The sequence below is a fragment of the Pocillopora verrucosa genome, chromosome 7 (genome assembly GCF_036669915.1).
Source record: "Pocillopora verrucosa isolate sample1 chromosome 7, ASM3666991v2, whole genome shotgun sequence".
NCBI classification, from domain to species: Eukaryota; Metazoa; Cnidaria; class Anthozoa; order Scleractinia; family Pocilloporidae; genus Pocillopora; species Pocillopora verrucosa.
The window spans coordinates 19,889,818-19,901,978 of NC_089318.1; the positions used below are offsets into that span (position 1 = coordinate 19,889,818).

Below are 12,161 nucleotides of genomic sequence, written 5' to 3' on the forward strand. Positions count from 1 at the left end.
AAATTTTTGTTAGCAGAAGATGTATGAACAGACAAAAAAGATCTAAGAATCTGAAAGACCTCTTTGTTCAGCCGCAAATCGCAAGAACTTTGTTAATGAAGAAAATTTGTTAGAAAAACTCTGTGGAACGCGGAATAGTGAAAGTTTGTCAAACTCAATGGATCAGTTAAGGGAAATTAAGCCTTTAGCGGACAGAGGAAAATTTCGCGCTAATAAATATAAAAGATACATAAGAATACAAATAGACTCTTTTTTGGTGAAGTGGTAAAAAGTTTAATATTCATGTCAGCGAAAAAATTCAGTTCTAGGGTAATAGCATTGATTGTGGATATATACACATACGTATAGTTCATTGAAATGATTGTGTCAAAATCGCTAATTGAGCCATATGCGAAACTTACTGTATAAGTGCAAATGTATTAAATGTTTTGTGCATCATGAATGTTTGTGTTTACTGGATCTTGAAACTGCGGAGCATGGATAAAAGGTAAATGCTAAATCAATGGGTCTAAGGCGGGTCTTTGCTCTAGACTCCCATTAAGGTTGCCAGTATTACTACTATTTAAAAGAAATTCTTCCAAAATGTGGTGCTCTGAATCGATATGTACAGCTTTAAATTCCTTGAATATGTGATACAAGAGAGTTAATAAACTTTTCCGATGTCTATGGCTTTTAACCTTGGAACGTTCGTGGCGTTTCAAAGTTTATTTGATTCTCAGTTCTTGACCTTCTCAATTCAGGCAAAGTGTGGTAAACATTTTCCTGTCTTTCACCCCTTCAGCATATAAAATGTTGCAATTGGTTAAGGGGTAACTACAGACCTTTCCCTTTCTTTTATAAATAACAATTTTACTAATAGTGGTTTCATTTCTTCCTCCCGTCGTATCTTTGGCCAGTCCCTCTGTGCTAAGTAACTCAGAGTGACTCTCACTCTGATTCTGACCGACGAACGAATTCTATTAACAAATGTGTTTCTACTCAAGACTAGTTCAGATTTTTCGGTGCGACCGATGCAACAAGTGCGACCGCTTATTACCGTTCAGATCCCTATATTCTCCCTTTGCGCAACGTGTTTACATACTTACAGAACTCGCTGTGCAAACTTGGACTACCTGTGGTGCCAAAAAGCTCAAATAATGATGTGAAATATCTATGAAGCGTTCGACGGTTAATATTTTGCTTCGTTTTCAATGGCCGACGGTACTAACCAAGAGATTATAATCTCTTGCACTACCAATCTAAGTGTTTAGATGCTTGACGAATGACGGACCTCATTGAGACCCTCAGAATGGTTTTATTGAAGAAAGCCGTCATTTTCAGCAGAATCTCGTTGCATGCAAGAGTTGCAGAGTTGGCCATTGCATTGGCAAATAGTTAGAAGAGTTCACTATTGTTGTTATTAGCATAAAATTTGTTTCTAACAACACTACATCTACTTTAAGTGTAATAAATCATTGAACTGAAAGTGTTTTTGGTTTGGGAATAACCAATTTTAGTGATTTGCGTATAATTTTCCTTGATCTTAGTCGTAATACATCCTCTTCTCTTCTCCTTTTGTGACGCACCCTTTTCCCTGATCTTCTCTTCAGTAATGTTTCCTCCTCGTAATGCAAGTCTCCATCCAGATGCAGAGCGTTCTTGGCCACCCCATTTAGTGCGTTGTCCTGTAAAAATTAATAAAGAGATAAACTGGCATTTTTGTACTGGTAATAAAATGATTTCGAGTGCAATTTGGTTTTTATAAGCTCGAGTAAATCTTTCAAAGACAACAAATGGTCTAAAAATTGCACGAGCTCGTAGAACAAGCGAAATTTGGAATTTTGTTAGTAAATTTTCTGTCTTTTAAACAGCTTACGATGGACAATCTTTCCCAGAACATTTGCAGGAAAAAACTTATAACAGGCCTCCCCAGCTCACCTTGGTCAATTTTAGTTTTATTGGGCTGCACTCATCCTCATTTTCATACTGCACATAGGAGTATTTCTCATTTTCTGTTTCATCTTCTTCCAGCTCTGAAGATAGATAAGCTCCATGTTATTAAGTTACATACCGTTCATAACCAAACTGAGTAAGAGACCCTTTTACGATTATTACCTCTTTAGACTACAAAATTGATCTATCTCATTAATATAATAAACAAGTAATAATAATAATAATGATAATATATAAACTTTAAGTGGAACTGCTCCGGTGAGAATGGAAAAGCGTGCGTTCTGATTGGACGAGGATTGCGTTATATCACGCTGTAATCACCTAGCGCGAGGGGATTATAGCAGGGACGCTAAATTTCAAAATAGCTGCCTTGCATTTTGTTAATATTTGGCAGGAACTGATAAACACGATAGAACAAACTAAAATTTTGATAAACACAAAATGTGCTATTACGTTTGGCGTACACCTTTCATAAGAAATTAATGAAGTTTTTGCTGAGTTATCAAAACAATTGTAACAGAATGGTACCGAATTTACAACAGTCTTCGAAAACATCTGAACGATTACACTAAAACAATTATTCACCTCAGGCTCAATGAATATTGTTAATTATGTTCTATTCTTGTTAAGTGCATTTGATAATACTTACATGGACTTTACAATATACAATTAATTTTATGTTTTCACTGAATGCTTACCTCCTTTGTTGAAATACATTTTGAGGGCACAAATATCTTCTTTTAAACCTGCACAGAAACAACATAAATTGAATCAGCATTAGCCAATTAAAACAACCAAAGCACGAAAACCATTCACTTTAGTGGTATGTACTACTTATAATGAACATAGCGAATAATCTGCTGGCTGTGTTTATCAATTGATGTACAAACCCCGAATATGCTTTGCGATTCACTACCGAGAAACGAGCGCAGGATTTGCACCCCAAATAAAATGTAATCGTTTTATAAATAAATGCATCGAAATCATCTTATTGCGCCATATTATCCTACTGTTTCAGTATATACTTAAACAACTATTCACTTCAGTGTCGGTGGCTAGTGCTGGATATTTACCTCGCCCTTCGATGCTTGGTAAATATCTATCACTAGCCTCGGTGAATAGCAGTTGATTATTCCCCGGTGGTCAAAGACGTACAGCATGAAACTACACTTCAAACTTTACCTGATATGTACTCGTCATCAGATTCTGAGGACTGACTGGCTGACTCTTGATCCCTTACATCCCTACACCATTTTTGAAGTGTTTTCTTCACTGCCCTTTTTATACGGAAGTCGTCACGAGGACCTGGTTTACGTCTCGGTGACTCTTTTCCTTCGAACCAGTGCCAGTGACTTACAACTTTCAGTTCCGCCTGAAAGTTAAACTCCTCCGGTGTAGTAGGGTAGTTGTCCTTCATGTATTCTACAATGGCTTGCACCAAGGAATTACAATCCAGTAAAGACATTCCTCCTCGACACTTCGGAACCTCAGCTTTTTCCCATTCTAGATCTAGATCCTTGTGTAGTTGCAGGGAATTATGTGCTTTCTATGGGTAGAAAAGATAGTTAAAAGCCAAGATATTTTTCAAGAAACCGCGAAATCAAAAGAATAAAAAAAACAATATCTGGGAAAAAATTTCGAAACAGCCATGATATTGATAACACTTAGACTACTCCTACGCAGATTTCATGTAAAAAATGTCAGAAAGGATAGAACAATGGTCAGCTAAACTAAGCCTAAAAGTGAAAATAATAAATTGAAAAGAATGAAGCATTACTCCTGGAAAACGAGGAGAAGTTATTTTTCCATCTGTTTTGACAAGGCAGACACCTTTAAACTGTGGATGATCTTCCACCTGTAGCTTGGAAGGATCTATGACAGCTTTCCAGAGGTAGACATCAACACTGGCTCGTTTTCGTTGTCTTTGGTTCCATTTTTTTGTGTCTTTTTCTTGATGAAGAGGATAATACAATCTTGGATCCGTAATCAGCCAAACTAAAAATGAAGGGATAATTTTTGTTTTAACCTGGATTAATGATATTAAAAGACAGATGATTAAACATCCCTGACTCGGGACTCCTGATCTAAATTGGCCGTTGTCATATATTACCGTTGCTGTCGCCCTCATTATTGTTGTAATTTTCATCACCACATTTACTCGCATCTGCATCGTCCTCATTGTTGCGAGACTTCATGAACTTTTACCCACGTTTTTATTTTTTTATTTCTTCCGCAAAGTAATTCTGCCGCGTTTCCATGCTGAGAGAACCATGAGATTGTAAGCGCATTCGCCGATCAGTGCAACGCTTGTCGCCGATTAGATTAGCTGTGTTAGAAGTTCCTCTCCAAAGAGAAAGGTTTTCTCTGCAATTTAAGATGGGCGAACTATCGCCACAAGCAAACAAAAGTACGACACTTTTTTTTTTCCGCGTCAGATCGGTTTCAGGCGCAGTTTTGACCGCCTGGACTGACAAACTTGCCGGATTTCATCAAGAACAAGGTAAAGGTGTAGAGAAGCACGTTGACTCATCCTCTAAATGGTATACTCAGCCTATTTCTTTGAACAAAAGATCCCACCATGTCACTTGAGATGGGTGAGAAGATACATGTTAAGTCTCTCAACTTTCATACATGAGGACAGCGGCGGCCACAAAAACTACAACAAAATCCAGCCGCCATTCGAGCGGAAAAAGCGCGCCAAAAGAGCGCCATGGCGGTTCACAACAATCTGCTACTCCAGGCCAAAGTTCAACCACAGGTGTGGTTACGGCCCTCCAAGATGAACAAGGGACTTATCACCTTAGGTAAAATGCTTAAAGCGAAAAACGATTCCAGTTCGCTGCACTCACTCGTGAGCGAGTATAGAATAGGAGAATAGGATAAATTATTTATCCTATTTCATTGAAGTTGGTAGCTACGGTTAACTCTCTGCTAACAGACCCTTTCGTGAAGCTCCTTACAGGTTAAACTTGCAATATGGATGAAAGATGCATACCACCACACCCTACTATAATAATTAGGATATTAAATTGAATTCGATATTTACCTTCACTTTTGTCGCTTACATCTAGCACTGGAAGGGTGCTAGTTCCAGTCATGTAAACGAGAAAGTTCTCTGGCTTTGACACTTTGTCTGATAGTACCCTTGCCACAGCTTTCGCGCGAAAGGTTCAGTCTTTTAAACTGTCATTCGACCTTCTATTTGGCTTCGTAGCTGTAACAATCCTTTGACCGCTAAGCCATCCCCGCAGTTTTCTTTACCTCACTCCACTCTCTTTAAGTGAATTAGTCAAGAGATTAAAACCTGAGATTCTACAACGTGCCCGAAAATGTTGGGGAAGATCGTACAACGGAGCTCCGGAAACTTCTTCTAAAGAATGGTCTGGAATTCCAACCCAACATCGAGAATGCTTACAGAATCGATGTAAGTTTATGCAAATGGTGGTCCTCTTCTATTTCTCATCTATATCATTCAATGATTTTCCGAACAGCCTTTGGAACCAACCTCGACATTCTATTAAATGACATGGATAACCATCTACATATATACTGTTTATGAATGGTTATGTAATAACAAATTAACCTTAAATCTTTCCAAAACTAAATATATATTCTTCATACCGTGGCAAAAGAAAAATCAAAATCGATATCCACCATTAAAAATAGCAAACATTTGTCAGTAAAGCAATCCTAATTTCTCAAGTACCTAGGTGTGCTGATTTCTTAAGTAGTAAAATTAGTGACAACATGAATATCTTAACAAAGTTAAGGCCTCACCTAACGATCAACACACTTAGGTATTTTGTGTAGTGTGATCGTCCGGGTGTGTGTAGTTCTGAAAAGAACTGTTGTTGGTGACTGACGTTTCGACTATCTGTGCGATAGTCATCTTCAGAGTCAAGTGAGGAGTAGTTGTCAGTCGATGATGTTATAAGGTCTGGTCTGTTGAACGTGATTGGTCTGTTTAGCCGTGATGTGATTGGCTGGAAGACTCGTGTAGAGTTGTTAACAGTCATTGGTCGGTTTCGATCCGTCTGTTGTTTGTCGGTCTGTTTGTCGGTTTGTTTGTCGGTCTGTTTGTCGGTTTGAGAAATAGAAAATAAAATACACTTAGGTATATTTATCATTCTCCGGGTAAATTACTTTTTGGTGGACAATTTTGAAAAGGAAATTGAATTTTGGTTTGTTTACGCTCTCTCTAATGGAAACCCATTAGTTGGAAATAAAATTTGGCTTGAATTTGCAAATGAATCGGCAAAATATGACCTTTTGAAAAAGCTGAAGAACAGCGGCGATCGGGTAGAAAGGTGTCCGTTCGTTTGATATTAGCAAGAGTCCGATAAATAACTCTCTTCTTTACCTCTCTCCACTCCCTTCAACTAAAAAGGAACTAAACATGTTTTATCGAAAGTATTGTTCGGTTCTTGAAGCTCTTCATCGAAATCCTAGAAAGGGGATTGCGATTTTGGTTTTTTATTTTTTTATTTTTATTTTCCAAAAAAAAAAATTGAAAACCCTCAGATAGAGGAACATCTTGATACATTACATAGCAATAGAGGACTACTTACCTTAAAGTTTCACCTTTTGTTGTGGATGTCGATAACTCGACGAAATCGAGTAATTGATTATCAGCGAAGACTTGCTGTTCGGATAACTTAAAAACTTTGAACAATTGTGTCATGACAACTGCATATAATGTTTGACGTTATTCCTCTCACAGAACACACTTCCCCTTGGAAACCAGATCACCAAAATAAACATATTTTACTGAGCAAAAAGTGATTTTTTTCGTTGGCAGGACTATTTAAGAACAGCTTTTTTACACATCTAAAAAGTAATTTACCCGGAGAATAATAAATACATCTAAGTGTGTTGATCGTTAGGTGAGGCCTTACCTTGGTTAGGATTTTCAGATTTTCACTAATTGTACTACTTATGCTTAATCAGCAACAACAGAGGGAGGCATCGTGGGTGTTGCAATAAATTGAAAAAAATCGGTTTGAAACCGAGCATGCAATGAAAAAAAGTCAGTGCAATTGTAATGATCGTTGTCATTATGGTGGCAACCTTTGGATGAGGAAGTTCGCTCAGTTAGGAGGGATTGCTTTGGTAGCTACAGTTGAATCTCTGCTAACAGACCCTTTCGTAAGCGGACAGTCGTACTTACACGTTTTTCAGTCCCCCTCTTTGCCTCCCAGTAAAACTTTTTATTTACACATTCCCGTAAGCTTGCTCTTTGGTAAGTGGAGGTGGACAATTTTGAAAAGGAAATTGAATTTTGGCTTGTTTACGCTTTCTCTCGGCGGAAACCCACTAATTGGCAAAGAAAATTGGCTTTATTTGCAAATCAACCAAAATATGACTTTTTGTAGAAGCCAAAGAACAGCGGGAACTAAAAAGGAACTAAACATGTTTTATCGAAAGCAATGTTCAGTTCTTGAAGCTCTTTATCATTTATTTTCGAAATCTTAGATTGGAGATTACGATTTTCGTCTCCCCTTTGATTTAAATAGAGTTGTCAGGTTCCCTTTCTATTAAAAAAAAATTTTAAACACCCTCAGATGGAGGAAGATCTCGATGAATTACATAGCAATAGAGAGTTTTTTACCTTATAGTTTTTTAACCTCTTTTTGTGGATATAGATAACTCGATGAAATCGAGCAACTGATTATCAGCGAAGATTTTCTGGCCGGATAACTTAAAGATTTTGAACAATTGATTCATTACAGCTGCGTACAAAGTTTAACGTCATTCCTCTCACAGAACACACATCCCCTTGGAAACTAAAATACCATAATTAATATCTTTTACTGAGCAAAAAGTAATTTTTTTTTTTGGCAGTATTATTTAACAACTGTACACATTTTTGTATTTACACATTCCCGGAAGCTTACTCTTTGGTAAGCGGAGGTGGACAATTTTGAAAATGAAATTGGATTTTGGTTTATTTACGCTCTCTGTAAGCGGAAACCCTCTGGTTGGCAATAAAATTTGGCTTGAATTTGCAAATCAACCTAAATATGAAATTTTGAAAGAGCCAAAAAACAAGTTACGCGCTTATCCTCGAAGGTGTTCGCACCTTCCAGTGAGTTGCAATTTTTAGAAATTTGAATTATAATCAAAATTCATAATCAAGCGTTTTCAACTGATTTGGTTATGTAACTTGGCCATAATAAAGAGATTCTTAAGCTGACGTCAGTGAGTGTCAGACCCTCACAGCTTTTTGAGCTTTAGAGTGATTCAACTCGGTTAGTACAAAAACCTCGTAAACAGATCGAACGCTCTTGAAATTGAAATCTTGAAACACTTTCAAAGCGTCCTTTTTGATTATGGCACAAATGGGGATTTTGGTGGATCGGGAAGATGGCTCGAGGTTTGCATTAAACTACAACCAACAGACAACTGGAAATTTGTTTAGATCTGCAAAGCCGGAGAGACTCTTCGGGAGAGAAGAAAAACTAAGAATGTGCTTTAGAAGTGTTTATACAGACTTCTATGAGAGAGAACTGGATGAGAAGGAGAGATCTAGTGGGCAAAGGGAGAGATTCAATTACGATTTTGTCGTTGAGGAAGAAACTGGACTGATCATTGTGGGGTTATCTTCAGGTAAATGCATTGCACGAAACACAGCTTAAGCCATCCTGTTTTCAGGTAACTTTGCTGATCCTATCAGACATTTTTTTTAAACCTTCGTCCCATTAGCTAAAATTTCTTCTTACGGAAGTATAAGAGGAAGAATTTACTTGAGATAAATCTTTTAGAAAGATAAAAGAAGGGCAGTCTTGTTTCCATAAGGATAAGTCGCGTTTCAACTTGTAGACAATTATCTGCCATTACTCGCGAACGAGAATCACACCTCTGTGCTCCTATAGGGCTATGCTTGCAGCACTCTTGTGAAAAAAAAAACCTTGTTAAGAATTAAATTTGAAATAATTGCTTCAACCATCTTTCCCCTAGGTTTCAGCACGTTTAAAACCGTAAATGCCCTTAGAAAGTGTCTTAGTAGAGTTAGGGACGATCAGATATGGCTATTAGAAACAGGTACGCCAATACCAGAAGAATTCCAAGTGATAAATGATCACCTTGCTCACGTAAAGATCCTGCCCAGTGAACATGCTTCTGTTACTTTGGAGAAGTTCCAAGAGGTATTTATTACGATTTATTTATTGAAGTATTACAATTATGAAAAGATAAATTGTACGATCTTATAGTCTATATTGCTAACACAGCCGGTTTTATGTGAGATGACTCAGTCCAGTGCGTTGAAATGATGCTATGCGAGCTAACCTGTCTCAGTCCTTCGGTTAGTGGAGGTGTGCAATGTAGAATCGAAGGCAAACATACTAATGTTGTTGTGGTTGTCAGAAAACGGCTTCCCTATTTTTTATGGCCTGATTATTTCACTCGTTTCCACTAACCAAGAACGGTCCAGGTTTTATTTACTTCCACAAGGATTATTTTTGTTTTACTGTTGACTCGTTAGGTCGCCTCGCTCTCTTTTCTTTTCCTAGATGCTGTGTTGTCTCAACTGGGTTAAACTGTCTATCGAACAGGAAAAACAAGAAAGAAAAGCAAGCAAGAAAAGTGGTAGAAAGTGCTAATAAACGGTAGCCTTGTTCAGTAGCAATGTCTACCACTACATAGCAGTTCACCATCCTATGTAGATTTGTACTAAAGAGTGTTTTTTATCCTTGATTATGCAGTGGAACAACGAAATCTTGAGAGAGCTGTATTTAATTTCTCACTGTTTGCTTACCAGAAACTACGGTATATGAATTATTACAAAGTGTTATTAATAATTTTCATTGCGTAAGAATGGGTTGGAATGTGCACTGATAACCCTCGAAAGCATGTTTTGTTTTGCTTTTATTTTCTTCTTTACGAAGAGACTAGGCTTTTACTGACAGAAAGACGTTAGGGTCCCGGAAGGAGAGTGCTGCTGTGAGCTTATTATGGTTAGAACTTTTCCAATTCCATGCCAATTCATTTCTCCTCAGGGGTTCTTATTTAAAATTTTAATTAAAATGATATTCTTTTAGGCTCCCACGCAAATGGCTTCCAGAATTCATCAACACCGAGATTAGCTACAGGGTGCGGGTGAACTAATACTAAGCCTATTATGGTTAGAACTTTTCCAATTTAGATTAATGGGAAGTAAGGGAGATTTCCAAATCAAATGATTTTTCCGCGAAGGAAAAATCATCCATAAACAAACTTATGAAAAATTTGAATCGTCAAAGAACTGTAACGATTGCCGAGACTAATGAAGTAGTTGTCAAAAAAAGACGCAATTTTGCTGAAACTCAACCAGGCCAAAAGAAAACAAACAAACTGCTTTTTAATCCCTTATTGCATCCGACATCGACCTAGAAATCCTGTCTGCGTTTTCTTACAAGGTATATGAAATATATATCTAGGGCTAACCTTGCTTCGCGGATAAAGTGTGCAGATTATATCGGAGGTAGCCAAATATATAGCTAGATGATAAGCTTTTCATATTTCAAAATGTAATACTCGTGTAAATGATGTAAAACGTCGTCCTTTGTTTGTTACTTCATAGCTTTTAGAGCCAGTTTTGAGATAAACTGTTGTTTAAAATTTTGAAATAAACTGCGATAATGTACTAAACCCATTCCATCCTCTTCGGTCCTCTTTTGGCACAAAGATAAGATAAGTTCCCTCTACGCATAGAGAAGAAACGCGCAAGTTACCATTTCATGAAAATTGTTTTTCGGCTATTTATCCGCCATGTTTGGTTTCCGCAAGGTTTGACAGGGATTGGGTGCATGATGCTAAGTTGTAAAAACCAACTCCCCCCCCGCTTTGGAAAGGAATGACCAGGATGGGGTGCATGGTGAGAAGTTGTAAAAACCAAATTTCCCCCCCTCCGCCCTTTCGCAACAAATGAGTTACTCATGATTCATGGCACCTCAAGATATAAGCAGATGGCCGATCAAAATGAAATGTTTTTGTCGCTGGTCTATATTTGTCTTCAAGGGAAAAAACAAACAAACAAACAAACAAATCAAACAAAAACAAACAAACAAACATCGCTGAATCGTCTTCGGCTGTTAATGACGGCGTCAATCGTCAAAGGCATAACATTCGCGGTGGTTAACAGGTCTGTGCATGCTAATGCCACAATCAGCATGGTTGTAGACGAACGAAGCTTGGGGTTGCCGTAAGGGATGAAACACAGGATAGCATTACCAACCAAGGCAACGATATTAAAAATAATCAAAACAGTGGATTCCACTACGACAGTTGTTTTGTTTCTGGATTCGAGCTGCTCCTGTAAAATGGCTAATACATCCCCACTGGTGTCCCCAGGGTCAATGTTATTCATGGCTCAAACTCAAGAAGCAAAAACCTTTCTCTGTGTCGAAAACCAACAGCTTATTTTCTGCAAAAAAAAAAAAATTCGAGAACGTATGCACTTGATTTACCGTTGACGCAAACTCTCTGGTATTTCAGTATTATTTTACTTGAAAGGGATTAACTGTTCTCAGTTATCACTAACGTACGTGCTTAAACAGCAGATAATATTTTTTGTCGATGAAAGTTGCAGTTACAATTGTTTTCTGCCACAAACTGAAAGACGTATGCAGCGCTTGATCCTCCACTGAGGCTCACATTCCGGTATTTAAGTATCATTTTACTTGGATGGGATTATCCTTCTCAGTTACCGCCAATGGCCGTGCTTTAAGCGCGGTTAATATTCCCTGTCGATGAAGGTTGTTTTTAGAAGTAACCGAGGCAACAAAAGAGACCATTTTCACTTAATGCTTCTCATTCAGAAAATGATGGCTTTTTAGCCTCACCAGAGATTTAGTAAATGACAGTTTCGGTAAGTTGGTAAGAACGAACAATGCTACTCTTAAATGATAAAAGTGAATGAAAGAGGACCATTGGTCGATTGAAGTCGTCAATACCACTTTTAACTCTATTTGTGCGTCAAAAAAAGGAAAACTTAAGTGTTTTTCTCAAAGCAACCCGTGCCCAAGATGCAATCGTTTCAACTGTCCATAGGTGAGCGAGTGCTTCACAAAAAGATGTCAACCTAACTAATATTGACTAATGAAAACAATCTAATTTTTTGAAAAAGGGAAGTACCAACGCTCAATATGAGTTCCCCAATAAATGCAGTTATACGCATTTACATTTAAGAGTTAAACAAGAAACATCTGCCCAACCCCAACACAAAGAAAGAAAATAGGACAGCATTTTTG

At 37.6% G+C, this 12,161-nt stretch overlaps 2 protein-coding genes across 5 annotated transcripts; one reads left to right on the top strand and one right to left on the bottom strand.

Annotated features, from left to right (window-relative positions):
- Positions 1 to 260: 260 nt before the first annotated feature.
- On the bottom strand, positions 261 to 7,166 carry LOC136282127 (uncharacterized). 3 transcript variants are annotated; one of them, XM_066169388.1, is made up of 7 exons: positions 7,100 to 7,166; positions 4,979 to 5,206; positions 3,710 to 3,927; positions 3,115 to 3,478; positions 2,631 to 2,678; positions 1,918 to 2,012; positions 261 to 1,664 (listed from the first exon to the last, which is right to left on the bottom strand). In XM_066169388.1, exons 2-7 carry the CDS (start codon positions 5,028 to 5,030, stop codon positions 1,452 to 1,454), a joined length of 990 nt encoding a protein of 329 aa, XP_066025485.1. In that variant the 5' UTR covers positions 5,031 to 5,206; positions 7,100 to 7,166; the 3' UTR covers positions 261 to 1,451. The 3 variants fall into 3 exon arrangements, with proteins under 3 accessions (XP_066025485.1, XP_066025484.1, XP_066025483.1); XM_066169387.1 differs by lacking the exon at positions 7,100 to 7,166 and adding an exon at positions 6,501 to 7,064; XM_066169386.1 differs by lacking the exon at positions 7,100 to 7,166 and adding an exon at positions 5,710 to 6,405.
- Positions 7,167 to 7,976: 810 nt separating this feature from the next.
- LOC136282128 (uncharacterized) lies at positions 7,977 to 10,555 on the top strand. Of its 2 annotated transcripts, none has more exons than XM_066169390.1 (3): positions 7,977 to 8,538; positions 8,890 to 9,077; positions 9,416 to 10,555. In XM_066169390.1, exons 1-3 carry the CDS (start codon positions 8,262 to 8,264, stop codon positions 9,467 to 9,469), a joined length of 519 nt encoding a protein of 172 aa, XP_066025487.1. In that variant the 5' UTR covers positions 7,977 to 8,261; the 3' UTR covers positions 9,470 to 10,555. The 2 variants fall into 2 exon arrangements, with proteins under 2 accessions (XP_066025487.1, XP_066025486.1); XM_066169389.1 differs by having other exon boundaries at positions 9,444 to 10,555.
- Positions 10,556 to 12,161: the final 1,606 nt, after the last annotated feature.